Consider the following 27,776-nt stretch of genomic DNA (forward strand, 5'->3'; position numbering starts at 1 on the left):
GAAGAAAATAAACCCTTTTGTGTCATTTCAAAAAATAAAGGTGCAAATTGCCCATCTGTGTGATTCAAACCGTCTGTCTTCATGTCACTAAGCACAAGAATGAACATTGAGTTCATTTAAATTTTCTGTGTGCCTGAAGAGACACAACTGCTGGGATCTGTTGCCATAGTAGCGACTAGATTGGCATTCAAAACGAATCCTTAATAGTCACCACACATTTCCTGCACTGGGCCAACTTGACTCAGAAACAATCCAGAAGGTCACTGCTGGTGGATGGTCCAACAATGTTTTCCTGGCTTGGACCTAATTCAAGCTTTAGTTGTGGGTCATTACATCCTGGGCTGCAGTCTTGTGGAGAGGATTGGTTCAGAATCAATCAGCTCAGCTCGCTCGGCTGACTGCAGGGCAGTGAGAACGGCCCAACGCTCTTCAACAGGATCAGAATGGATTAACAGGCATACTTTTAATTGGAAAGGCTCTTTTAAAAGGCTGGGGTTGATTGCATTGGTGGAGGGCTATGTACTCTGATATGTGGAGGAGAGGGGGCCATGCGGTTTAGATGCTGATGAGGCTATACTGATGTATGAAATGTTTGATGTAGGATGATAAAGAAAAAAATACAGCTCATCCAGCTTATTTGTAAGCCTCAGCATTAACACTAATGTGTATCCATTGCATTTTAATGTAAACACATGACATATAGACCCACGTATACAGGTAAATATTCAAGGTATGGATTGGAGAGAGAGTGATACTGAGAAAGTGCTATACTGCCCTCTTTGGCTACAGTGTGAACATGGAAATAATGTATTGCTCTGTGAGGAGGTTGTCTGCCAAATGGGAAAAAAATCCCCCTTAAGTAGTCCTCAGGGTCCAGGGGAAAAGGTGACTGTATTCACTTAACTCTGTTCCCCAGTCTATTGATTTGTCCATCCATTTCTAACTGTCTGTCAAACAGTGGCTGTTGCTTTCTCCTTAAATTCTTCCTCTGATTTAATTAAAAAAGAGACTGTTCTATAGTGAGGTTGAGTATGTGGTTATAGTGTCAGCCATTAACACACACAGATACTTACACATATTATACATACATATGCACACACTGTGCATATATGTCTTTGTTCAAATATACAATGATTTGTTTCTAACATACATACCAAGTGCTTGTGTTTCTTTAACAACAGAAACATGAAGACTCAGATTAACGTCTGGCTAGCACTTCAAAGGAAAAAGCATCTGCACCGATGAGGAGTATCCTGCTCTGTGTGTAAATGAGAAGCATTTGATGTTTGACACACTGGAGCAGGGCTCATCCATTTTTGGCTGTGAAGGGAGAACTCTCCCTGTTTAGCACTGATTATTATGAGGATTAACAATCATAGTCAGAACAACTATGATGACATTTGGTGATTAAAAAAAGCATGTTTTTGCACCAGGAGTATGAGGTAACTGAGGCCAAAAGACTGCAAAACACTGTGATGTCTCTTATTGAGGTGACATATGTTCTCTCAATATTTAAGAGAGATCATCTGGGAAATATATGAAGAGCCACCTGTTTTACAGTAGTGTCTGAATACAACCAAGATTTGTGCTTTGTTTTTCTGTAACGAAACACTTAATCTGTTTGTATATAACTGGTCAGTGTGGCCCATAAGCTGAGGCTACAGTCCTCTTAGCACAGGTTCTATTCCAGACTGCCATCTTTGCTGCACACTATCCTACGTCTCTCTCCCTACTGTTTGTCTCCATTGAGGACTTGCTTTACTAACGGCTTATAGTATCTATGTACAGTATTATGCAATTTTGTAATCTCCTTCAGTAACAAGATTATTGTAATAAAGAGCTAAAGGCACGAGTAATAAAGCCCTGCCTGTTTCCTCAGCATAGAGTCATAGTTTGTAGAGTTGCCTTTAATTGGTTTTTGATTTGTTGTCTGTGGTCTCACGAGCTCGAGACATTTTCACATTTTATTCTACTCCACAAAGAGCTCTTTAATTGGTTGTTGTTTGCAAACAAGTGACTAAATGTGGTCAAGCATGTAAAACAAGGCACTGAAGCCATGTGAACTATTCTGTTTTAGGTTAGATTGTTACATTTGGAGGTTGCAAAATGTTACAGTAAGTGATTACGGTATATATATATATATATATATATATATATATATATATATATATATATATATATATATATATATATATATATATATATATATATATATATATATATAATAATTATCTCTATCTATAATAATTATCTCAGTTCTCAATTTTTTTCTTTAAGGAAAAACCTACAAAGACTATTCGAAATAAATGTCCATTAACATCAGAACAGTTCTATCACTGGTCACAGTATGCCTGTATATACCTGTATACACACACAAGTCTTGTAAACACAGGTCGTTTAGTTGGTGTGGCCTTGCGGTCTTAACAACAAGCCTTGCAGTTCATCTGGCATCTAGCATTTACCTCATATAAGAACACACTCTGTATCATGCCCTTGGCATATAGCGAATGGAAACAGCAATAGTGTTATTTTGTCATCAGATATTAGGTTCAATAAATATCATCTTGTTAAGACGGTCACAAATTTTGGATCTTAAGCGTCAAGAGAACTCAAGCCTCAAAAGCCTTTGGTGCATCCCCAGTCCTTATTATCCTATTGAAATATAGTGGCCTGTGATCGACCCACAGATTAAAGTGGCATTTCCCCAATAGTCACATGTAGGCTAGCTAATTGGAGCAGAGATCCAACAAGAAAGTGATGTGAAATGGCAATATATCACACTGTGCTACGTGGTCTTTTGTTGTTTTTTTTTAAGCCGGGCTGTCGTCTGAGGCTGTATTTTAATGTTAAAGGACATTTCTGTTTGTTTTATGAAATTTTTGTTCATTTCATTTTAAAATAAAACTCCTTTATGCAATTATATGCATGCATTATAGTGTGTTCTCCATGTCCCTGTCCAGACTGTGTGTAGGTCTCTGGCAGCACCTAGTGGCTGCAGGTGAACACACACACTCATAAACTTAGCATACACACACACAGACTCACTTCACACCTACCCAGTGCTGCTGTATCCAGCTGGGGTTGGTCCTTGCTGCTGCTGCTGCTGCTGTGAGCTATCAGTGCTCCCTACTGCTCACAGTGGAACTGCACTCTCATACCCATATGCAGAAAAAGACCCACATAAATGCATGTCTGTTCTTTCTCACTCCCACAGATGTACGCTTCAGCCCTCCACATTAAATGGATAACACAGATGCACCATCTTCTAAACAATGCCACACACACACACACTACTGCTACTCATGAATATTAATGGTTTTAAAAATGCACATGTTGCAAGCGTTACACTTAACATAGGCATATTTGTCATTTCAGAATATGTCTTGCATTATGTATTGGCTGTGGGGCCCATATGGCTGCTTTCCTCATTGTGAGTTTTATTTAAGTTTGTTGTTCTCCAGCTTTGTTTTAATCATCTCAAAGATAAGCCTGGCATTATAATTTTATGGCTCTGTCAATCCCAGTGAAATTCATGGGTCAGCCTGTTGAATATAAAGCACACAGAGCTGCACCACTCTTAGTCGTGGGAGCGACAGCAACACCGATTGAGACGACACGCACGCACACATGTACAGAATGTCCCATGCTGTTTGATGAGAAAATGACTTGAGACACCCTATTCCTTGTTTATGTGCCGGAGCAAGGTCTCTTCCTGCTCTTATTCTAATTAATTACATTGCAGAATTGATTGTTTGGAGCGTGAGCCCGCAGAAATGTGTTTGGAATTACTTATTATGTGGTTGGACAAAAGAGATGAAATATTAGGCGTTAAGTGGCGCTGGTAATAGAATTCCTCATGAAAGGTCTATTGATCAGGGTGCAGGGCCTCTGTAGAATGCACATATCATGCAGTCTTAATTACACGCCAACCAGGAGAGCTAAGGTCAACTTGTAATCGTCTGAGCATGCAATTCACAAACTGATACACACACCTCCACTCATATAACACTGGTCAGACCGAGTACATGCACAGTTTAATAGTAGACATAGCGTCACAATTTTTCTTCTTATGACATGTTGTTGGTCATCTGTACATTTTACATTAGAAATACAACAGCAAGGGTTAAACATGACGCAGGGATTTTCATTTGTCCTCTCAGCTGTTAAAATGTGGCACATGTTGATTTAACTTGAATGAGAACTACCAACATACTTTGATCAGCTGGTTGCCCTTAAAAGTTCAGTTTGGCACTCCAGCAGCACATCAAGCTTTATTAGGTCTGATCATTATCGCTGGCGTAGGAGCTCACTGATGTGGAAATAAGAACATATATTTCCACATCACATAACACATATGAGTGTTAAGTAAGCCTGTATTAATACTAATAGGGAAATTTGGGTGTGTAGTGTAGCTGCAGAGAAGTCTAAGAGGTACATAGATAAACATGTAATATGACATAAGACAGGAGTCAGATTGGCTCCTTAAATCAACACACTTTCTCCTGGAAGTTAGGAATAAAAGCAATTTTTACTTAAAAACAGACAGATTAGAGGAGTGTTGATAGATCAGGCAGACTGTGTAAATGCCCTCATCTTTTGTGGTTATATTCATGTGTAAAATCCGTAAATGCTGCATAAACAGCTGGCTTTTGTTGTTTTAGCTGTAAGGGGGCCATTCCGCTTCATTTGACCTTTTGCTCTGTTGCCCTCTCTCTCTGCCTCTCCTTCACTTCCTTCTCTCCATGCTCATCCTCTCCCCCCTCGCTGTCCTTCCGTCCACCGCGGCGTCCCCTGCCCTGTGTTGTGACAGGCTTGTCAAGCTTGTATTTGGCTGAGCAGCATGCGGCGCTGAGAGGCAACCATTTCATTGTGTAGAGCCTCAGGGCTGTGTACGATGTCTCCAGGTGTCTCTGTCTCTGCTTGGTTGCAGGTCGACAAGGGGCATTGGTGCCACCATACCACCCAGCACCTCCCTGCAGCAAGAGCTTGCACACAGACACAAACACACAAGTTGCCCTTTTAACTGTTGCTCACAGTCAAAGCTGCTTTCGGATCAGCAGTTGACTGTGCCACCATTGACCCATAACTCCATCCATCTGTCTGTGTGGATTGATTCCTCCAGAGTAACTCTCTGTCTTTCACACAGCAAGGTTTTTAACATCAGTACAGATGGCAGATCAGCGTCTACATTGTTGAGCCTTTTTTTTATTGTTTTCGTCTGTTCTGTTTTCTCCTGTGTCTGTCAGGGACCAACGTCCATGAGGCTAAGAGGATCCTGAATGAGAGCGGCCTGCCCATCACAGCAGCTGATGACCTGGATGACGCTGCCAAGAAAGCGGTAGCCGCCATCAGGAAGTAGAAGACTCTGTCCGCCCATCACTGACAGTCATTACAGCCATAGATCATCACCATCAGCCTTTTTCTTACACATGCAGACCTCCAAAGCATTTGCTCTTACAGGTCTTTTTTATTTTTAATACCATCCTTTATCAGCCGAGCCTCCATATCAGTTTTTCATGCAGTGAAAACTGGCCGGCTTTGATTTCTTCAATCACTCTTTCAGGTTTATTATAACAGATCACAAAGGTTTTGTGACCTCTGTCAGAGATTGGATAGAGACCCAACACTTTGTGCATTCCATTTTCCAAGGCAGAACGTCCAGCCTTCTTTCCTTATATTGTGGCATTTTTATGGAATATTAAGTTAGAGAGACCGTTTTCCATTTTCACATCTTGCCTAGATGTGCAGTTCTTTAAAGGCACAGTATTACTGAAAGACTGAGGCATGTGCTGTCACTAAAACCAGTGGAGGCATGAACCTCAGTCTGCATCAGTTTGTTTGCTTCATCATCCAAAGCCTTATCTTTGTCCCAGATGAGGCAGATGAAGTACCTGCTGTGTACATCATGTCTTATTTATGAAGTGCTTCTATACACAGACTACTTTGTAAACTCCTTTACTCTTAGCAATAGTTTCTTACAGATGTGTTGAATCTAAAACAGAATTATACTTTTTATTAATCATGAATGTATATTAAAAACATATCTGGAATGCAGTGTAACAACTGTATATAATTTCAAATTAAAAATACATATTTCAAAATTATTTCCTTGTATTTGTTCACCTGTTCACTCTAAAGGGGGAGGAAGGGCGGATGTGTAAATATGAATTCTAATAATTCTTCCTGCTTTTTCTAAAGAAAGTGAATTTGCAGAATAAATGTGATGTCAGTGGGGAAAGCAGACCCTCAGCTGTTTGTGCAGTCATGTGCCTTTGAGCCGCAATACTATCGACTACCTGAGAGAGAGGAAACACAAGCCAGCCTTGAGAGAACTTTTCATACACCGTCACTGCTATTTTCAAGTCATCTTTGTGTTGGTATGCAGGCTTTCTTTTTTATGTTTAATCTTTAGTTAACAACAACAAAACAGCAACAAATTGCAGAATCAATCTTTTTATCACTCATTTTAGAACAAGGATCAATATTACATGTGAATTGAAATGAGCTGAGCATGTTTTTTAGTTTATTTTAGTCTCTTATAGATGGAAAACATCTATGTTGCATTGTTTGAATCAAAGGACAAAATGACAACAGTCCCTTTCAGACATGCAGCACAGTGAACAATGTATAGGTCTGCTTTTATGTGCAGGTTGTTGCTCACACACACGCACAAACTCCTAAAATGTATCTACCTTTAGTCTTCTAATGAAACTCAAGTGTGTGTTGTCCCAAGAGAGACTTGAAAGGAGTGATTGTCCTTCACAGGCCCTGTGTGAGCAGTACAGAGAGACAGAGAGTTGACTGAGACCTCTTCCTGTCAGACACACTGACTGTGTGATGGATTATCTGTCAGGCAATCTGAGAGGACGCCCAGACTCACAGGATCGACTGCCACCTCCATGAAAGACACACACACACACAAAGCACTTTTTCCTCCTGTATGCACCGGAGAGGAACACTCAGAGTCTCAAACTGGAGCTCGTCTCTCCAACACTAGCAGCTTATTTTACTTTTTAAACAGGAACTGCAGAAGGGTCCACTGGTAATTGCTGTCACTGCTTTCTTTCTATGTAGTTAGAGGTGACAGTCTGTACTAACAGGGTGTTATTGGGGGGAGTTGTTGGTTTAACTTGAAATTCACTTGCCATGTTTTAATTTTAAGCATACCTATCACCAAGAGTCATCTCACGACACAAGCCCTGAGCTCTGTGGCTCTGTGCTGCACTGTGCCAAGCCCGGCAAGCCGTAAAAATGGGCTGAAGGGTTCAATAATTGCCTTATTTCATGCTCTTCCCTCCGTGTGTCAGAAATATCCCCGCTGATGGATTGGACGGAGGAATTTAAGGCTTGTTAAAGCGGGCTTCTCGGGCCCTGATATTGTTTAATTCAGTGTCAAGCTGGAGGTCACAACGAAATGTGCACACTGATTTACTGAGCAAAATTAGTGCCGCTCCTTCATATAAATATAGATGAGGGGGAAAGAAGCTTTGGAGGTCAAGCCTGAAGACTTCTATCATGTAGCCCCGCTGCTTTTAACTGGGATAATACCTCGAGAGGTGAGAGGACGGGGGCTGTTGTTCTAAATTACCCTTTTGGATGGGCTGCTCCTTTAATTAAGCTGAATTATTATGCTGCGGATGTTTTTATTTTTCACTCCTGGTCGCTCACTTTATTTGTCTGTAATTGTCCATTTTGCTTTCTGAAAACATGGCAGTTTTTTTTTTTTAACGTGGTTCTGAATTGATGTCAGAGCGGTAATTGCCACTTTATGAAGCTGCTTTCAGCGTTTAGGCGTGTTGGGAAAACGGGTGCACTGAGAAGCATTCTTTCAGACATCAGGGTCAAGGCCGTCTCTAAGGAAGTATTGGATATTTATTGAGTAATTTGGAGGCAACAACTATGAACGTATTAGTTCATAAAAAAGCAATAGTGGTATGAATTGCCTCCGGCTATTGTACTTCATCTGTCAGGGACAAGGGGTTGCTCAATATTTACAATTTTCTGCCGGTGCATCTGTGGAGCAGGCAGCAGACAGATAAGGGCCACGAGCCTCTGTGTGTGTGTGTGTCAGCGTGTGCTGGGATATGTGTCCATCCTTGCATGCAGCATGAGCATATGTTAATGCGGAAACATTGTTTGTTTTCCTCTTCTTAGTGAGAGGAAAGTTCCGACCTCGCCTCTCCACAGACATTATTGTCTCACCACCTCCCTGAAAAAGAAAAAAAAGAGCCACAGAGTGACAGATTTTATAGAATATAAAAAAATGTCCGCTGTGAAAGAGGAGCTGAGGACTGTCAGCAGTGCACTTTGTTACCCCGCTGCTGTTGAAGTCCTCAGATTTGGCCTTGGCTCGCAGATGAGCAGAAAAATCCATTTCCCTCTCTCCAAACTGTTGTCGGTGTGTCTGTAATTGAAGGACTTAGAATCGATTTAAATTACCTTGGCTGTCTCAAGGAACTGAGTGAAGGCAGGAGGCAGATTTAAAAAGTTGCCTCCTGTATCCCCTCTTTTCATGACAATCTCTTGTTTTCAGCCAGTCTTCTACAAACTGTGAGATTAGACCGTCGAACATACAAAGATTGAACTATTACAGTATTTGGGGGACACTTCATTTATTTTTCTATGTTGTCTGTCTTTTATGTTTATACTTCTTCCAGTCTCCATTCTTTCATCCTGTCACATCACTCCTTTCTATAATACTGTGTGCTTCTCTCCTACCCTCCTCCCTTTTTTCTTAATTCAAATACAAAAGATAAACTTGGCTGCCTCTTCATCTACTGATTTGTGGACTTTGGCTGTCACCGTCTTGGTTTTTTGGACGACTATGCAGGACATTTGAAAGCCCATACATGAGACACTCATTTATGCTGCAGATGTAAAACAGACCATTCACATTAGAACATCTTTTAATTTCCCCACTTCTTTATTCAGTCAGACTTTGTGTGGCGTCTCCTCCTGCTGGATGTTAGTAGGAATGTTTATTGATTCATTTTATTTTCCTTTGCTTTTGTAAGCAAGCTGCCCACAGTCCTGCACACGGTCTGCACAGCAGCGTCAGGGAAGAGAAGAAACCCACTCCTGAATGACAGTAGTTAAAAGCTCATTTGGTGTGACCTCTGAAAGCCAACACCCCCTAATTAAAACAGTGGCAGAGGCAACAGAATGCTGTTTCAAATTGCTTGATAATTAGGCTCCCAAGTTATCCTGGTGGAGCGCTCTCCAGGTGTTCAAGTGACACTCTCAGACGCTCTATTGTCCCAGAATGCTGTGCTTCCACGCTGTTCGCTGAGTAAAACTAAAGCATGTGTGTAAGGCGCTGTGATTTGTCTGGTATCTTTTTGTCAGATGGCTGAAGGTATGTGAGTCGGTGAACATCCACGATGGTTTCAAAATGGTATCCGCTCACTACCAATATTTTGATCCATCAACTTCATGAATCAGACAGGATGCAGTGTACAAATGTGTGTGTGTTTGTCCTGTGTGTGCAGGGCTCGCTGTGCCGTGGGGTGAAGGTGACTTTGACAGTTAATAGCGATAACGGTAGCTTTCCACTGCCTCCTTTTCTGCCTCTGTCGTCTCATACTCAGGCTGAATATATGAAAGCTGTGTGTGTCGGCCGCTATTGCCATCAAATGACTCTGCCTGCAGCGCACGCTGGGAGGACGGTTTGAGCCAGGCGCCAGGGAAAAGTGGCCTGTCACCTGTGATTTTGGCAACAATATATAGCAGAGCGGTAATGGTGAGATGAAGGCTGCTGCCTCTCTAAAGAACTCTCATACATCCAGCTATAAACAGACACAGTAAACAAGGTGATGAAGTTTAGCATGCGTGCTAAGATGCAGGAGCTGTGGGTAATCAGAGTAGGTGTGTTTGTGTTTATTTTTACTTGTGTACAGTGGCTGTGTAACATGAATTTTTGTGTGTGCGCGCTGTGTTTATTCTCTGTGGGAAGATGCGATGAGCTGTTTGTGCAGTGAAATATGCTTGAAGGTCTGTTTGCAATCAGGGTTGTGAGTGAATTGCTTTTCCCAAAAACTCATGCCAGCTTTGTGCATCTTGGCCTGGAATATTTAAAATCATATGGCAGTAATTTGCATCAACTGAATACACTGACTAATTGTAAACTTTGTTTACCTGCAGTAGTTTTGTTGAGCACACAGGCTCAGTGTGTTTACACCGTAGTGCACATTCATTAGTGGGAGCTTCTTGTCCTGACTGCTTTTCCTTTCAGCCTCACTGAAGCAGTTTATGATTAAAAGTCTAGCTTGTGAGCACATTAATGGGGGGACAGTGTGTGTTCAGGCAAAGGATTTGAATGTGTATTTCTTTTTCATTGATAAATGAGCGTATTTTATGACCCATATAGTCAATACACTGCAATTTAAAACAGCAAATGCCAACACAAAAACACAGGTACATTAAAAAAGAACTGGCAACATGTGCTGGAGCAGGACCCCCTAAAAAAAGAGACGGACCAACGTGAACTAAAAGAATGATGCTAGAAGCTAAAATAAACTAAAAGACTTCCATTACTGCTTATTTCCAACAACTCTGAAGAGTGGCAGATATAAAACCTTCACCAAAATGTATAAAGAATTCACGTCCATCCTCAAGGGACACTTCCATTGTTGAATGCACTACTAGCAGCACATTTCTGTATTTTTATAGTTGCTTATGTTTTATGGATAACAACTGTGCACATTTTATGGGGGTAAGACTGAATAAGGGGGGTTGTAGTTTTAAATCTGTGATTACTGACATAAAAGTAATCAGGAATGTGTTTTCAGGATATGAAACTGTACTGTTGACAGCAAAGGATGCACATTTTATGAATTTATAATCATCATTGTTATTCTATATAATTGCTTGTCAGTGTGTTTTCTTGCCACATTTGGTCCAGAGTGGTGCAGATGATGAAACTAATGCTGCAGGTTGTAGGAGGTCAGCTGCTGTAGTTCCTTATCGGTGCCATAAAGGAAGTGGGCAGCTTATCTGTAATTCCACTGTTAAAAAAAATCATCACTACTCATCGGTCTCTAAACGTACAATCACTGCTGCCACATACAGTCATACAAGCTGCCTTCAACCTCACAATTTTCCTTAAAATTCTTTTTTTTTTTACTAACTCCTATCTTTAAAATGAAAAAATGAAGGCCGAGATCTGATAATGATGTTTTCTGTTGGACCCGCTTTTCTCAATGAACACATTACCTACATCCAAAGGATATTTCAAACACTTCCCCTTGTAAAATTCTCCATTACATGGGTCAATAGAGGGCAATGGGCGAAAAATAAATACCCACCCCTCTCCCAAAGACTGCAGCCCTCTTCATTGTCTGCACACAAACACACACACACCGACTCACTGACACTCGCTGTCAGCCCATCTGATTGCCTGTTAGGCAGTCTCACCCACCACGACAAGTGCCCTTTATCACCAAGAACCATTTTCTCCGCCATGTCAGATATGGGGATATTAATAAATGCACAATGACAGTACTTAGGGAGGCGAGCAGCTATCCTGCCTCTGCAAATTTACCCGCGGGTCACTTTTGTACGACAGGAAAAAGAAACTACGGAAACAAACAGGTGCGGGTCAGAAACTCATCTCCTCTCCCAGATTAAAAACTCATCTTTCAAGGCAGTGCGGCGTTATTGAGGCTGATTCTCGGTGCTCTCCATGCAAATGGAGGTGTGATTAGGCACACGGGGAGGGGAGGTGTCAGTGGGAGAGGAGAACGATGTGTCCCTCTGTTCAATTACTGTAAGGATAACTGAGAGCTGGAGGGCCAAAGGCTGCCTCTGCCTCCAGAATGCTCATTAAAAGTCAAAGTTGTGCATGTGTTTTTAGCCCATAATGCACACATACAAACACACACAAACACTCACTGTGTTTTTGCTATTTGGTAAATTAGCAGTAATGCACATATTAATTTAATGCTGGACATTTTGTGCCATTAGTCTGTGATAAATTGCATTTAGTCTGTATTATAACATTTCTGTTGATTACTGTAATCGCATTAGTGGAGAGCATCATTAGAGTATAGGTTGGAAAGTTACTGCATGTTTGCTTCACTGATCTACTGCAGCTAAATAAAACTGAACATCTCTTTGAAAAGGAAATGCACTCTCACACTCATGTACGTGATGTAATATTAAATGAGGTAAAACTTTGATGAATTCACAGATCATTAAAGCACTGCTTCTGATGCCTTTTTAATGAAAAGTGCCCCTGTAGAGCAAAGCCAAGCGGGATAAAACGAGGGAGATTTCATCTGCTGTTGTTTCCTCATTAACCTTAAATTATGCAAACCAGTACACTTCCCTTTCCAGTTTGTGGACAGCTCCGTGTGCTGGTTCTTGCAGTGCCACCGCGCCTTTGCTCTCCTCCCCCTCTCTCATCCTGATAGCTGAGCACTTTCATGTTGCCTCCAACAATCTGAGGGTCACGTCTGCTTTTCATTGCCACCGATTCCACTGCTGCGATCCGCTGTAATGAGCTCTGGTAAGCCGACAAGGTCATATGGCGCAGACACATGGAAATATATTTCCTTTTTTTCCTTATGTGCAGACACTGTGTGTTTGTGCAGAATCATTTCTCCGTCTTCAGGTGTGTGTGTGTGTGTGCGTGTGTGTGTGGGACCAAAGCACAAAAACCACCAAGGTCGGTATAAACAGAAACTCATCCATCCCCACACACACATTTCTCTGAGACTGCACTTACCTGTTCTATGCTGGCAGCCTCGAGGTATGGCTTCATAATAAAGTGTACATATTTATCTGCTGTGCTGCCATCAGAGATCCTGTCTGGATCGATGTGAGGGATTAGTATTTCACACCGTATCAAATGATACCATGAAGCTGTACGTTAGCCAATATTAAACTCTATTCACACCAGACACAAATTTCCTCCATCCTCATCTGTTAAAGCAGCACTCGAACTTTGTTCAGCTGGCGTTGACTTTGAGAAGACTTTAAGAGATATAAAAAAACTACATCCACTCCACTAACCTTGTTATCTGGTACTTTTGAACACATGGGGGAGCTGCAGATATCATGGAGTCATAGATAGATAGATAGATAGATAGATAGATAGATAGATACAGGCAAACCAGGAAAAACATGAGGACATACAAGAGTCAGAGAACTTCAGAAAGACAACAGAAACATAAAGAAGCTACAAATGATTCAAGATTTAAAGAAAGCCTCCCAACCACACTGCGCTGGATCAACATGTCTGCCCCCCTACTGTTCTTCATGTGTCACTTCACTGTGGTTTAACAGAGCAGGAAAGCAGGAATTTGAAAACAGCCCTCTCAAGCAGCGAAACAGCTGTCAATTTGCCGTTTTGGTGAAGCTACAAAGCAGTGGCAGCGAGCTGGGAGATCCCTCCTGTCTTTCTCCACCTGGATCCATCGCCCTTAAAGCGTACTTTCAAGGACACCTGACAAACTCTGTGGTTGAGTTCGATAATGTAGGCAGCGATCCCGAAGAGCCCACCCCCACACAGCAGCTGCCGAGGCGGCTGCTCTGGGAGAGGTGTGAGTGTGTGTGTATGTGAAAGACACACTGACAAAAGGGGAGAGATGGTGTGTGTGTAGATTTATCTAATGATTACAAAACAAATTAGACTGTAGTTAATGAGAAAAAAACTGATGCACACACACACACACACACACACACACATATATATATATGTTCTAGTGAACTCAGGTTTTATCCTTGCTCTGACACATGTGGAACCTGACGTGGTCTGCTGTTATTCCCCCCTCGTGCCTTTAATGATTTGTATGTGTTGTGTATTTTGAGCTTTTCTGTCCAGCACACTTGTAAAGAGAGGTTATCTGGTTTATCTCCCCTGACCTCACTTATCCACATGATGATCCACAGAGCCTGCTGTGTACTGCAGTTTTTTTCTTGGTTTTCACACCACTCTACTCTGTTATGGTGAGAATCCCAGGAGACTGGCAGGTTCAGAAATAGCCGTCTGACACCAGCAGTCACGCCATGGTCAGAGGAGCTGGGATCACACTTTTATTTGATTTGACTTTATTACTAATGAGATACAATACAAAGTAGAGAAATAAAGATAAACATGTAAAATAAAGACATATAGTCAAAGAACCATAAATATATATATAAGCCTACAGGTGAAAGTTATACACATGTTGACTGTACTACACATAGCGAGAGAGAGAGAGTATACTGGGTAAAGACAAAAGATACTGTAAAGAACATTATTGAAGTCCTTTGAGGCTTAAAATTACACCTGAAGTTGTAGGACAGGTGGGCTGAAGAAGACATGACGGTTATGGCAGATTATGAGTTAAAATGTATCCAATTAGAGGTCTTATAATACCTGAAGTGTCAGGAAAAGTTCTTCTTTTCCTCCCTCACTACTGTAGTATTTGATATTGTAGCAATGTCTGTGTATCACTCAGAGAGTAAGGTGCAATCTTGACCTTCACCAGTAGATGTCAGTAATTACTACAAACAGGTCCTTTAAGCAAGTTATTTATGAATTCATATTTGTGTCATGTGTTTATTTTATTACCTTATAAATTAGGCTCTTGTGTTTGACAAGAAAAATAATAACATCATCAATTTAAAGAGTAAAAGATGGTTAAATTTAATACCTTGTTTTACAACAGTACAAAATGACTTGTGCACTTTCATGCCATTCGTGCACCTTCAGCGGTGAAACTGATTGACTGATCTGCTGGTTTTTTAAACAAACACAACAAACTGATGACAGGAAGTGCAGATCTGTGTTTGCGGAAGAAGAAACATACCTTATCAAACTGTATGTGTGCAAGTGTGAAAACTGATACCCGTTCTCACCCCTTACACACACACACACCCTCCTCCCACCGCCTCAGAGCAGCAGATGACATTTCATCAAATATTTATAAAAAACAATCTCCGAACAGCATAATTAGAGGCCGGCTTTAATGTCAGCCTAATCCTCAAGCTCTGATTTCACCGCTGTCCTCGCTGTGTGGTTATGGGAGCCAGCGCTTGCACTGTCTATATGGGAGAAGGGGCGAGCAATGAGCACCCTGCCATGCGTCGCCTTGTAAAGCACCTCGCCTGTGCCTCACCTGTGAATCAACGTTTGATTTCTCCCCTTTTTGCTGCTGTCATTGCTATTTATCTCACTTCCAGAGATGCACCCATTCAGTAATATGCTGACAGGACACACAAACACTTGGCAGCAGCCACCACATTTTTTTTCTGAATGGTTTGCAGAAGAAGAGCTGCTGCTGAGCACATTATTATATTTTCAGGTTATTAATTACTTTCCAATTACTTAAACAAATATGCTACATTGAGTGCCTAATTTCCCTGCTAAACTGCAGCAGATGGATGTGGCTTTAGTTTGAGCCTGAGCATAAAAGAGAAGCACAGGGATGGAGAGGAATCTCATGCACTGGCTGCTGCTCTCTGCTGTTTTTAGCTGTAGCGCATTAGTTAATTAGTGAACCTGATAGCAGGGCAGCAGGACGTGTGTGTGTGTGTCCTGTGCAGCCTTGCAGAGAAGCAGCCTGCATGTATTATTCATGCACTTTAAAGACAGAAAAGTTGGAGCTTGACTTCACAACTTGTGAATAGCCGCCTGCTTAGACACTCTTTACATTAATTCTGTTGCAGCTGATGGATGTTTCATTGTAAAGAGGCACAGACTTGTGTGGATATAGCAGCCTGTGTGTGTGTGTGTGCTCGTCTGTTTACATACTCAACAACTCTCACAAAAAATAGGAGCCAAATTCTTCAGTCACACATCTAAAAGCCTAATGGGAAATCTCTCCCCTAATTAAGATGCATGAATAATTCAAGTGGTGGCATGCTAATTAGTATTCCATCAGTCCTCTGTGGCGATGACGGCCTGTCGGGGCTCATCGCAGCTAGTTACGGCCTGTACGGGAGGAGGACGGCTGAAGAGAAGGATTGTAGACACCTTGAGGGCTGCTTGACAGAGTATCCTATCATTACTGTAGAGAGCATGACAAGCTTCCTATTTTCCTCCATCTCTGTAATCAACAACAACACGAATCCTTTGTCTGCAGAAAATCTGGTAAGAAAGATATAATTTAGGAGGGAAATGAGTCCTGGGAGTGGGACTTTTTTTTTTCTTCCATAGTTAGAGAAAGCAATGTTACATTTATTTGTCTGAGCATGTGTAGTTTTCTAGTCACCTGGGGTGCAGTGAAACTTCCACATACACGTTGTAGTGCTTTAAATGCATGATTTAGCAGTGTTATGGCCCCACAGTTATTGCCTCTGTCTCTGAGGGGCTGTTTAATGCTAGTAAAAGCAATAAAGAGGTGTTAAGATGGAAATTAAGTCTGGATAAATCACTGAGGTTAACTCTGCTTTGGCTCGCAATTACAGTGCGCCTTCAATGAAATTCATTACTTTATCACAACAGGAGTATTAACCCTGTGTGGAAGTGTGCTAATGTATCTGTCACACTGTATTATTCGCTCCTGGTACTGTTTCAGCTGAAAGATCATCATCAAACTTAAAATTATCTTTAATTTAATTACAGCTAGTTGTTGTAATAAAATGCCTTTATGATGCTGCAGCTCCGAGGTCGCACAGTATTTGAGGATTCACCATGTTGTTGCCACGAGGCACACACACCCTGTCTTACATGCATGAGGAGAAGAAGAAAGGCTCCAGCGGGCCCTCGCCTGTGTGAGTGTGTGTAGCCCCGGGGAGGCAGGCTGAGGTTTTGTGGCGTCTTTGTGGCTGGGGTTAACCTTGGCTCTGGGCTAAACACACAGGGAATGTTCTGAGAGGACCTTCAGCCATCAGCAGTGGCTTTTCATATAGTTCTCCTCTCCTGTGGGAACGCCGCCACAAACACAACTATTGATCCACTGTCACACTCTCACACACTCCTCCCCTCGGCATTCTCTTTTCTCTTACCCGCCTGTGTGTGTGTGTGTGTCTGACAGGCTGAAAAATACTCTCCAAAGTGGTCACAGATCCCATGATGTGGTATTGTGTGTATTGATGTGTTATTGGTGTCCTGTGTATCCTGTGGGCTTTGGCTTTTGCATTATGTTTCTACATATTTTCTATCTATTTGTTTCATCTATTTATAGCTATAAATAGTCTGCAGTGGACGTGTTCAAAATATGCGCTCCATTATGCCGGGCCTTTAACTTCCTGGAACACAGTGAATGGTGACCTCATGCTAAACAACTAGGCATTACTGTTCTTCAGTCTTCCTTTATCTTCATGACTGACATCCCATTGATTTATAATGTAAAACGATCCTTTATTGTTACATTATACCTCAAAGGCCTGTTCAATCAGAATCAGAAATACTTTATTAATCCCAGGGGAAATTAGGGCTAAAATAGCAAATAAAATAAAATTCAAAAAATGGTAGTCGTATATAATATAACTAGAATACAGCACGCAAGTACAATATTTAATAACATCCAGTATGGAAATAATGAGTGAGACAATGTGTTAGATCAGCTCAGAGGGAGGAGTTGTACAGTCTGATGGACCATTGAGCGCCACAGGAGGTCATTCCTTTCTGTGGTGCTCAGTGCTGCATTTTGGAGGGATCATTCTGGCACTGAAAGTACTCCTGCACCTCAGCAGCACATTGTGGATAGGATGGAAGCTGTTCTCCAGGATCCCCCGCAGCTTAGACAGGATCCTTCTGTCTGACACGGCTGTCTGTCAGGGAGTCCAGCTCCTACCTACTAACCTTTACGAGCTGACATCAGAGATCAACCATGGATAATTTAAATCATTGTAAGTCATTTAAAGAGATGCTGGATCAATCGGAGGGAGAAAAAAATGCAAAAAGTCTTTCCTACTTCAGTGTGAGTTACTTTTGGGCTACAGTGATAAATCCTCAGATTTAGAGGTCCTTGGCAAAAATGCAAGAATATAGAGAATAGTCATACACTTTCATAAGAAAAGTGTATCAGAACAAAACACACTTTTTCATTATCACACATAATTGATACCATGAGAATCTTTATTTCAGATAAATCTCCTAGGTGCATGGTTCTCTTCTTCCTTTTTATTACATAGATAGGCATAGATCCTCTCTGTGTGTTGACAGAAAAAAAGTTGGAAGTTATAGAGGAAAGTTTGTGTGCATGAAGAGCAGTGAAAATATTTGATCAACTATAAATAACATATAAATAAATATATATAAACTATAAATAATAATTGAATTAATATATTCACTTTCATTGCACTTTTTCCTCAACATGTGACATTTTTTCCCCACAAAGAACTGTTTTCAGGTCAGAGTTATATATGAGCTCATACCAGCTCCACTGAATAGTTTTTTTTTCTCACTAAGTTTCATTTCAGTTGATCGAGTTGCGTTCAATTGATCCAATACTTCAGCAAAAACACCCAAAACTACACATACTTAACACTAAAAACAGTACTTATTGTTTAGGACTGACCCCTCTTTTTGTAATCAGCTGAGCCGTTGTTACACCGATGAGTCAGGTCAGTCAGTCAAAATGTGCATCAATAATAAAGTCAAAGAATTTAGAGTGCAGAGGGAATATTTTAAAATATGGAAAAAGGAAATCCAGACAGATAGAAAAGAGAATAAAATTGAAAGAAAGAGACAGCAGTTGAATGGAGAAGGAGCGGTGGTGGAGTGGAGGGGGGGGGGGGATCTGGGGGACTACGATGAATCACTTCCTCTGTACACTGAATAAATAGCAGGCCATTTCCACATCATAAATATCATCCCAGCTTAATGTGCTGAGCTCCAAGGTGGGCTCAGACTGTGTTACCCAGGGGGAGGTTTTGAGGAAAGGATGATGCTACAGGGAGGAGTACCTGCAGTCTCAGGAGAGGGGGCAAAGGGCAGCTTAATCCCTGAAGCAGGTACCATATCCGTCCCAGTCCCAGAAGAGCAGATGTGCTCCAGATGCCAGGGTGGACAAAAAGAAGCATTAATCATTTTCAGGCTGATGACTCTCTCCTTCATCTCCTCAACCTGGACGAGAGAGTGTGTGTGTGTGTATATATATGAGGTTTGAGATGAGTGAGAGACATAGGTATAGGACTGAGGGCTTTGGGGGCTGACCATCAAAAACTGAACACAAATAGAAGATGATGTTGTATGGAACACGTTGTCTCTCTTTCACCCCTCTTTGGATGTAGACCTCTCAGGCTGAGCAAGTCGGTGACATTGGGCTCAGATTTGTCCTGACGTGTGGAGGGTTGAGCTCATTTTTCTGGATGTCAGGCATTGTCCCCTCTGATGAATCCTCTGGCCCCAGGCCTGGGCGGATTGGCTCACACTCTGCTTCAGGCAGGTGATTGATGAGTGGAAAAGTAGTCTTCAGCTTTGCTCTGATTTCCCCTGACCAGCGTATCTGACAGCCCCAAACGCCTGGCGGACATTGAAATCAGGCCCTCCGCCATTCACCGTGCAACCTTTGGCAGATCTCAGTGCACAAAGTGCCTGCAACAATCTGAACTACAAATGTCTGTGCAATGCAAAACAATTGCACCCTTGGAAGGCTGTGGTGTATTACACCCACACAGACATGAAATAACAGTAAGCTGGCTGGTTTCCATATTAAGTGCAATTAAGACGGATTTTGTTGCATATCTGGGGCCCCATTCAGAATGGCTTCTCTCAGCATCCTTACAGGCGAGGAAAGCAGTGAGCCAACACCTCCCATCACAGCTTAGTTTGAAGCCTCTGCATCAGCCATTTGGATGAATGCTTGTGTTGGAACACATACAGGTCGCACATCGTCTTCTCAATTAGCACCTCATCCAACCCCCAACCCCCCATGTCCCATTCCCCTCCCACAGCACGGTTGTGAAATTTAAAATCCTCCACCAGCGTGATTGCTCCTCTCGTCAGGGCACCACACTGCTGAGGCAGCACAATGACAATCACCACAGTCGGTCAAGGATGGCAGAGCTACAAAACAGAGGCATTTACAGGGGGGAAACCAAACTGGGCGAGGAGCGAAGATGAGACAGTGACTTAACAATGGAATTAGGAGCGTCGTACTGTGACTCTCAGATGAGTCATCAGGTTTGCCAGGCTGCGCTTCTCTGTGCCAGTCCTGACCGTCTGTTTGTTCCATTAAAACATCCCTCATTCTCTTCCACCTCTCATCCCTCAGTACAGACTCCTCTCTCCCTCTGTGTCCCACGGCAACTTACCAGGTGGACAAAGTTGCACCTGGTAATTACCAGATATCCACCAGAGAGCTTGGATGGTTGCTTTAAAGAGATGGGGTTGGCTGCATATACCTCTGCTAATAGATGCTGCTTTTTCAGGCATCTGATATTTTTTCTTGAGTCAAAATTAAAACGTGCTACTTTCTGTCAGTCCTAGGACTTTGTGGCTTTGCTTCCAAAGAATGAGAACGAAGGCTCTTTACAGTTCAGAGTTCAAATCTTTGTACCTTTCACACATAAAAGGCAAGCAGTTCCACCTTGCAGTCTGGGTGACATGAAGAGTCCAACTCTTTTTCAACATAGACCTTACTAGAACTCCCTACCTTATAACCAGACAAAATATCCAAATAAGTTTCAACCCTGAACATATGATTTCTCATCTATGAACCTGGTTCAAGTAATTAATATCTTCCTCACAGCCCACAGGTTAGGCATAATTCCTGTTTCCAGACCTGTGGGCTGCTATGCCAAGAAGCAAATATTATTAAATCACAACCTGCAGCTAGATGAAGATAGGAAACAGAAGAAGGGGAGAGTCACCTTTGCAGCCAAGCTCAGACACATTACTGTGGCACACTTCCCAGTGTCCTGCCCATCAGAGCCAAATCAAATATTCTATTACATTATTCTCCAATTTCTGTCCACTATCAGCTTCGGGGGCCCAGGGGCCTCGCTAGCAACGTTGGCCGAGGAAATGTTTCCTCTGCATCCATCTGTGGTGATGGGAGGACATATTGGAAATCAAAGCAGGAACAGGAGGAGGGTGCAGAGGGCAGGTCCCCTGGCTCTGGACAGGCTCCTCTTTGGCCAGGAATCTCTGCTCCATGGAAGGCAGGAGCATGGAGAGGTGAACCTGTACATTACATGCACACACACACACACACACAGACACACACACACACACAGAGACAGAGAGACAGAGAGAGAGAGACCATGCTGTACATCAGTTTTCTTAAGGGACAGGGTGAACAGGAGCAGTGATATAAGCCAGCATTTTATTTATTTGATCTTTTAAAAATATATATTGCCACATTCATAGGTGGAGCGAAAGACAAAACTTTCACGCAGTTAGGAATCTTAAAGCTGACGAGACAGACAAATGCAGAAAGTAAGGTCAGAAACAAAACCAAAACTGAAAAATAATAAAATACTGCTGGGAAGTGCCAAAACAAGAGAGAAACAAGCTGTTAAAGATGGCGAGGACACCCAGTGAGGGATCTCACCAGTTAATCCGGCCGCTGCTCGTCTGCTTGTGCTGCTCTCTGCTTTCCTTTGAGCAGGGTTTACTGAGCATTCTGTAATTCCCCCCCTCCAAAAAAAAAAAAAATCCCCCTTCAGGAGAAACGTCCTAAGGCCTCTGCTCATATCTCTGCAGCACAGTCGGTCAGCGTCCCAGCTTAGAAGCACAGCTTCAGAGAATCTGGCCATAGAAAAGGAGGGAGACAGAACACAGAAATCTGGCAGTAACAGGCACGCTTATAATTTATAACTAGTTATTCTCATGCACATTATTATTCAACAAGCATTTGCAAGGATGTGCATTGTCCACCTTCTCAAAAAGTACCTGTCTCTCTCTCTCTCGCTATATATATATATATATATATATATATATAGATATACATATCCTTCTGGCATCTGATTTACATTTTGTGCTTAACTGGTGGTGCCTGACACAAGCTTAATACCATGCAATCTGTTATTGCCCTAAATAAGACTTTATTTCTGTCAGATTTGTAGATTCTTAACCAACAAGGAACACAGAGCTTATATCTATTATATAGATTATAACTTTATATGAAATATGAGTTAGGCACTGTTCTTTATGTTCACTTTATTCAGTATGTTAAAACTGACATCTCTATAGTATTGTTTTTTCTCACATGCTGCACCAGAATTGATGCTTCACTATCACTAATCTAATGATGTCATGTACTATTCATGTCTGTGGGGTGTATCTGTCTCTAGCTTGTTCAAAGAGGGTTCATGATACGTGTCAACATTTCCCTGTGGACAAAGGGTGGACTGAGAATCTTGCATGAGACTAAATGAGTCAGAAGATGTGAGGTGTAAAGCCTTTCTCACATCTGGACTGCCCACCAGGACAACCACAGCTCCCATTCTCTGCGCTGTGTTGGTTCATTCAAGCAGCCACCAGTGTGTAGCAGCTGATCACATGACCTTCTCCAACAGCTTTATGAATTATGCAGCTCGAACAAACAAACAAGCCCCTGGGTCAGTTGAGGAGAGGCGGTGCTCCCCCCCTTCTGTCCTGCAGGTTTTCATTACAAACCAAAGGGATAAACAAATGAAAGGCAGGAGAAGTGGAATAATAGACAGATAACCATCAGCCAGTTATCCACTGTTGATGCTGCCCAAGTCCTCTTTTTTTCACACACACTCACTTCATGGCCCCTAGCTCCGGTCACCACCTCCCAGCTGCCCAGCAGGAGACCCAGGTTGATCTCAGAGCTGTGTGACAGGACAGCAGGGGCCCCTATGTGGGGGGTCAGGGGGACAACAAAAGTTGTATGGTAGGGCATGATGAAAGTGTGTGTGTGTGTGTGTGTGTGTGTGTGTGCGTGTGTGTGTGTGTAGCCACTGTGTCCATTAACAGCGGCCTGAAGATCAAGCCAAGGGCACACCAGCCAGCTACTCCTCTGGCCAGCCTTGTCTCTAGTGGCTGAGTGAGCATGTGGGCGTGTGTGTGTGTGTGCCACAGCACATGGGTCTGTCTCTGTATCTGTATGTGTTCGAATTTGACTCACCTATGACCAGCTCTGCTTGCTTGGAGGCAGCTCTTTGTCTTTGTGCTGACAGGGTGAAGATGATCGAATGCTCTGCTCCTGCAGCTTTACGCCACAGAGAGCACAGGTTTTATACAGCGTGCTGGAGCTGTGCTCTGTTTCTGCATATTATTATAGATCTGTCCAAATGTCAGGCAGGGAAAGGAAACTATAGGAAAAAGTCTAAAGCAGCCAAAATCCTACAGTAGAGATGAAGCTGTATTTCCTTTCTGGGTGAGCGACGCTATCAGCACAGAGGGATTACATTGCATTAGAATGTTAATAGTTTGATTCATCGACTGAAACCGTAAGACATTAAAACTATTTATATGTGTGAAAGACTTCATCCTCTCACACTTAATCCTCCTTTTTATTGAGATAGTAAAAGACCACAGGATGATATGTGTGCTTAAAAAATGTCAGCTATAGTCATGTATTGTTGCAAATTATTGAAATTATTTTAAATATATAGTATTTAATCTACGATTACGATTTTATGTGTTATATTCTAAAGTAATAAAGCTTTTATCAGAGCCTTCCAGAAATGATCACAAAAAAACACCTGCAAACCTGCAGGATGATACACTCCATACTGAAAGTATCAGCATCACTGGTATACATGAATAAATAAATTGTATAAAATCATACACACACAAAAATATAAAATTAAGAATAAAGCAGAAGTTGATGTGACCTTTTGCTGCTGATGTAACATTTTATTGATTAGCACTTGTTTACAGCGTTGCAGCCATGAAGTCTTGTAGATTTATCTACAGATAAATAAAGATAAATGGAACACTTGAGAATTAATTAGGCCCTTAATTTAAAAATGTATTTATGATTATTTAAGTTATTTTCGATTACATCATTGTTTAACTGCCTGATTATGAGTATTTGCTTTGTCATTGTATCTGTGTGCAAAAGTACAGTAAGCCAATACCAGAGACAAAAGCAACAATAATAAAAAATAAACACAGTGACCAACAATATATTTCTCACTTTCTTTGCTGAGGTGGGAAATGATAGCGAGCACCAGTCTGCAGTGTTTGTCTCCCTCTCCTGTAATATTGTTGTTTTTTTAATGCTGTTGATAGCATTATGTTTACAAGAGTGTGCTGAATTACAGAGTTTGGCTGGAGTCCCTGGAGAGCATGTGTTGTTGGAATGATTAGTAAAGCATGTAACCAGCCTGTGTCTTGTTGAGCCAGACAGGCAGGGAACATATGTATGTGTGCTGGGCCTTGTAATAAACACATTGGCTGCAAGGCTGCTAGACAGTGAATGCACTTCTTCCTTGTGTGCTTTGCGGGAAACAAGGTAAACCAACAACCCAAGTATATCTAAATACAACATCTGCTCAGTTAGAGACGCCGAGAAGAAGCAATGAAAAAAATTCTTCACTGAAAATAATGAAAATTTAGTGTGTGTGGCCACACAGGATACATACACTCAAAAACATAGACTCGCATAAAAACAAAACAAACCCAAACACAGTTGTCACTACCGAGCTGACAGAGACTAATTAATTTCATTGGCGGATCCATTTTCTCTCTCCCCCTATGGTAAGCCTCCAGAGTGTAAAATGCGATCAGTATTCGTCTCTGGTCGTCAGTAAACTGTGAGAGCACTGTGACAGTGACCCTCTGGGTGCACACAGACCCCAACGCCTCCTCACTCTTGCCTGTCGTCACTCCTGTCCTGCCAAAGGCTGCCTGTAATTAAGAGTCACACACTAGGGAACATCTGAGTGTGAGTGTGTGTGTGTAGTCAGTGGGTATGGTTAGAAAGCATGGTGTGACAGTTTAAGCAGAAAAATCATTGCATTTAAACATTTTACAAACACAATAAAAAGACCAAAACTGGCAGTTTGGTTAGATTTTGGGCAGATTAACAGGAGGTGTCCAAGGTGCAAATTGCAAAGATTTAGTATTATCAAGATGAATGGCTAAGGCATCTTGTTATTGTGTTGGGGAAACATGATGTTAGCAGGCTAACCAGCTAACTGTGGACCACCACTATTCCACCTATCACCAGGAGGGATGAGTAAAGGTAGCATCAAGAAGAAGAAGAAATACTGCAAGTATATGTTCATACACATTTAACTGGAAATTCAACAGCCAACCTGTATCATCTGCTAGATAAGTTTGTGAAATTTGTGGTGCCAATCTTAGCGCCTCCTGATGTAAAGGAAGTGATGTGTGAGGAGGAGGGTCTTCAGCTCAAAGCTTTGTGTGATAAAAGTGTCTGGTGTGTTAAACTTATTGCTCTGATTACTGGAAATGTGTGTAGGTTGATATCAGAACATTTTAAGAACATTTTTGCTGGACGATTAACAATCTGTCTCATTTGCTTTGAGTTACTGTCATTGTCTAACAACCATCAAGCTGAAACTGCCAACTGGAAACAGTACATGCACACTGCAGTGGAAGGGCCCAGCTGCTGGAATATAGAAGCCAGAGCTGGAAGCCAGCGGTTACCCGAATCACGCTGTGCACCAGAAGATTGGACGTAACAACTGGAGAAACGGACTGAACTGAGCTACTGAGAGGGAGGTATAATAAAAAACACTGCAATGAGAGTAATCCATGTTTAAACCTGACACTTAAAGCTTCATTCAGCTTCAAATATGTAACATATTAAGACGCTGACCATGTATCTGTAAGTGTTATGGTCATACTGAGACACACAGGAAGAAAGAAATTTGTCATTCAGATTCATTCAGTACACACACTGCTTCCATCCTATGCATCTGTGAAACACCACAGTGGAAATGTGTATTAATGTTATTACTGACATCACTGGCAACTGCATGTTTGCCTTTTTTAAAGGTTTTTATTTTGGAATATGGAGTGAATGAAACAGACGGCAAATAGTAATATACTGAGAAATGGATTAAGACATTGTTTTGATATAAACTGGTCTTTATGGGATTTATTACCATTGACTAAAATGTAGAATTTGCCAGCCTTATCCTTTAATTAAAGGCCAACACTATTAACAGTGGTAACTGATTATCCTTCATATTTAGAGAAAAGATTAGGCTCATAATGTTGGAATAAAGACCATACAAGAGAGAAAGAGGAAACCATGTCATCATGTATCAACATGAGCGAATAAAGCTTAAATGTCTGTCGGAGGAAAGCTGAGAGCTCTTCATCTCCTCATGTCTTCTCCTCACTTCCTCCTTTCCTCTGTGAGGTGAGAGAGGAAGATGACAGGCTTCACTTCCTGCTAACACACTCATCAGTGAGCTGCATCGATTACATCAGTATCTCCTTTGCAACAATCAATGACAGCGTGTGCTCTCTGAGCTGTTCTCAACACGCAGAATATCACCTGAGATCAGCACGCCGTCCTGCTACCTCTGCCTCTGTGCTTTCATCATGTGAGGTTTTTCTGTCCCCTCTGATATATATATATATATATATGTCACTCATGAATACATGGATCATCAATATAACAGAAAACAACTGAAATAATCATCTAGATAATTAAGAATTATTTTATTTTTCCTGTTTCATTTCTTTTCTCATGTTCATTATTCGATGGAAAAAGATCAGCCAGAGATGGGATCTGTGTCTCTCGTATTCGCTCCATCTCTGTGACAGGGAGGCAGGTGTTGGATGAAATAGCGAAAATGAGCTCAGTGGAAAGATCCATTAGAAGCCAGCAGCGGGGGCTCAATTGAACAAATAGAAACACTGTTGTCATCTTGGTTTCTCTTAGCCAAGTCAAAGCAATCCTATCAGAGGATAAATAGGAGCACGCAAACACACCCACGCACATGCAGTTATGGGATGTGATCCATAAATTGCTCTGGCACACTTACAAGAATCACATAATTACACATGTACATTCTAATATGACACGTTTAATTTAAACTAAATTCTCTTCATTTTGCAGCAGATTTCCCACCATAATTACTTTTTTCAGGCTGTGTGCTGCATCTGTCCCGTTATCTATCACTTGGTTTCATTTTGATAGTTTCACTTGGAAAATCACCGGCTATAACAACCCCCACCTGCGGGTTACTGTAGATCAATTTCATACTGACCTTCTTTTGCTCTGTGTTTCCAGCACCAACACAGTACATACTGGACCATACTGTATGCCATCACTCCTCCTCCTCCTCCTCCTCCTCCTTCATCTGTTGACTTACTGTCACTGCCCCGCTCACCTTCTGGCGCTGAAATCCTCAGAGCAGCTCCCCACCAACTCACGCAAATTTATTAATATGATTTACATAAAGTTAAAGTTCTCCCAGCAGCCAAGGAGTCCGCTCTAAAATAAGCTGTGGTGGTGACAGAGCCAATGTGTTATGTGTGTCAGAGGCCTGGAGGGCTCTGGGGGCTGCTGGGTAGGGAACGTCGTGGAGGGTCCCCGGGGGCCTGCTGGCCTGGAAATGACACGGAGTGAGGGAAGAGCCCCCATACCCCAGAATCAGTCATCTCATCTGCAGGGGGAGAGGAGGAAGGACAAAGACACATCGCCTCACCGGCGGGCACATACACACACGCTCACCATGGGAAATCCACATGCGCGTGCTTTCTCTCTCTCTCCCCCACACACACACACAAACACCAGAATATCATTTTTTATGTGATTTTTAAATATGGCTTTAGAGAAGGATTATGCAGGGATGATGCAGGCCGATTATGGTTTCAGGACATCGGGGGCACCAGATGTCTGCCGAGGTGAATAACACAGGAGTGTATAGTGTATATATAGCAAAAAAAGCTGTCAGTTAGTTCACCAAAACAAATGTTTTGATAATTATCTAAAATTAAA

General features: G+C 41.9%; 1 protein-coding gene across 1 annotated transcript in view; it reads left to right on the forward strand.

Annotated features, from left to right (window-relative positions):
* The window catches only part of suclg2 (succinate-CoA ligase GDP-forming subunit beta), a 73,257-nt gene extending 67,153 nt beyond the window's left edge, over positions 1–6,104 (forward strand). The window contains exon 11 of the mRNA XM_028406341.1: positions 5,247–6,104. Coding sequence (XP_028262142.1) covers positions 5,247–5,359 — 113 coding nt within the window. The 3' untranslated portion in view covers positions 5,360–6,104. The remainder of the gene's footprint in view (positions 1–5,246) is intronic.
* Positions 6,105–27,776: the final 21,672 nt, after the last annotated feature.

The sequence above is a fragment of the Parambassis ranga genome, chromosome 5, assembly GCF_900634625.1.
Source record: "Parambassis ranga chromosome 5, fParRan2.1, whole genome shotgun sequence".
Taxonomy (NCBI): domain Eukaryota; kingdom Metazoa; phylum Chordata; class Actinopteri; family Ambassidae; genus Parambassis; species Parambassis ranga.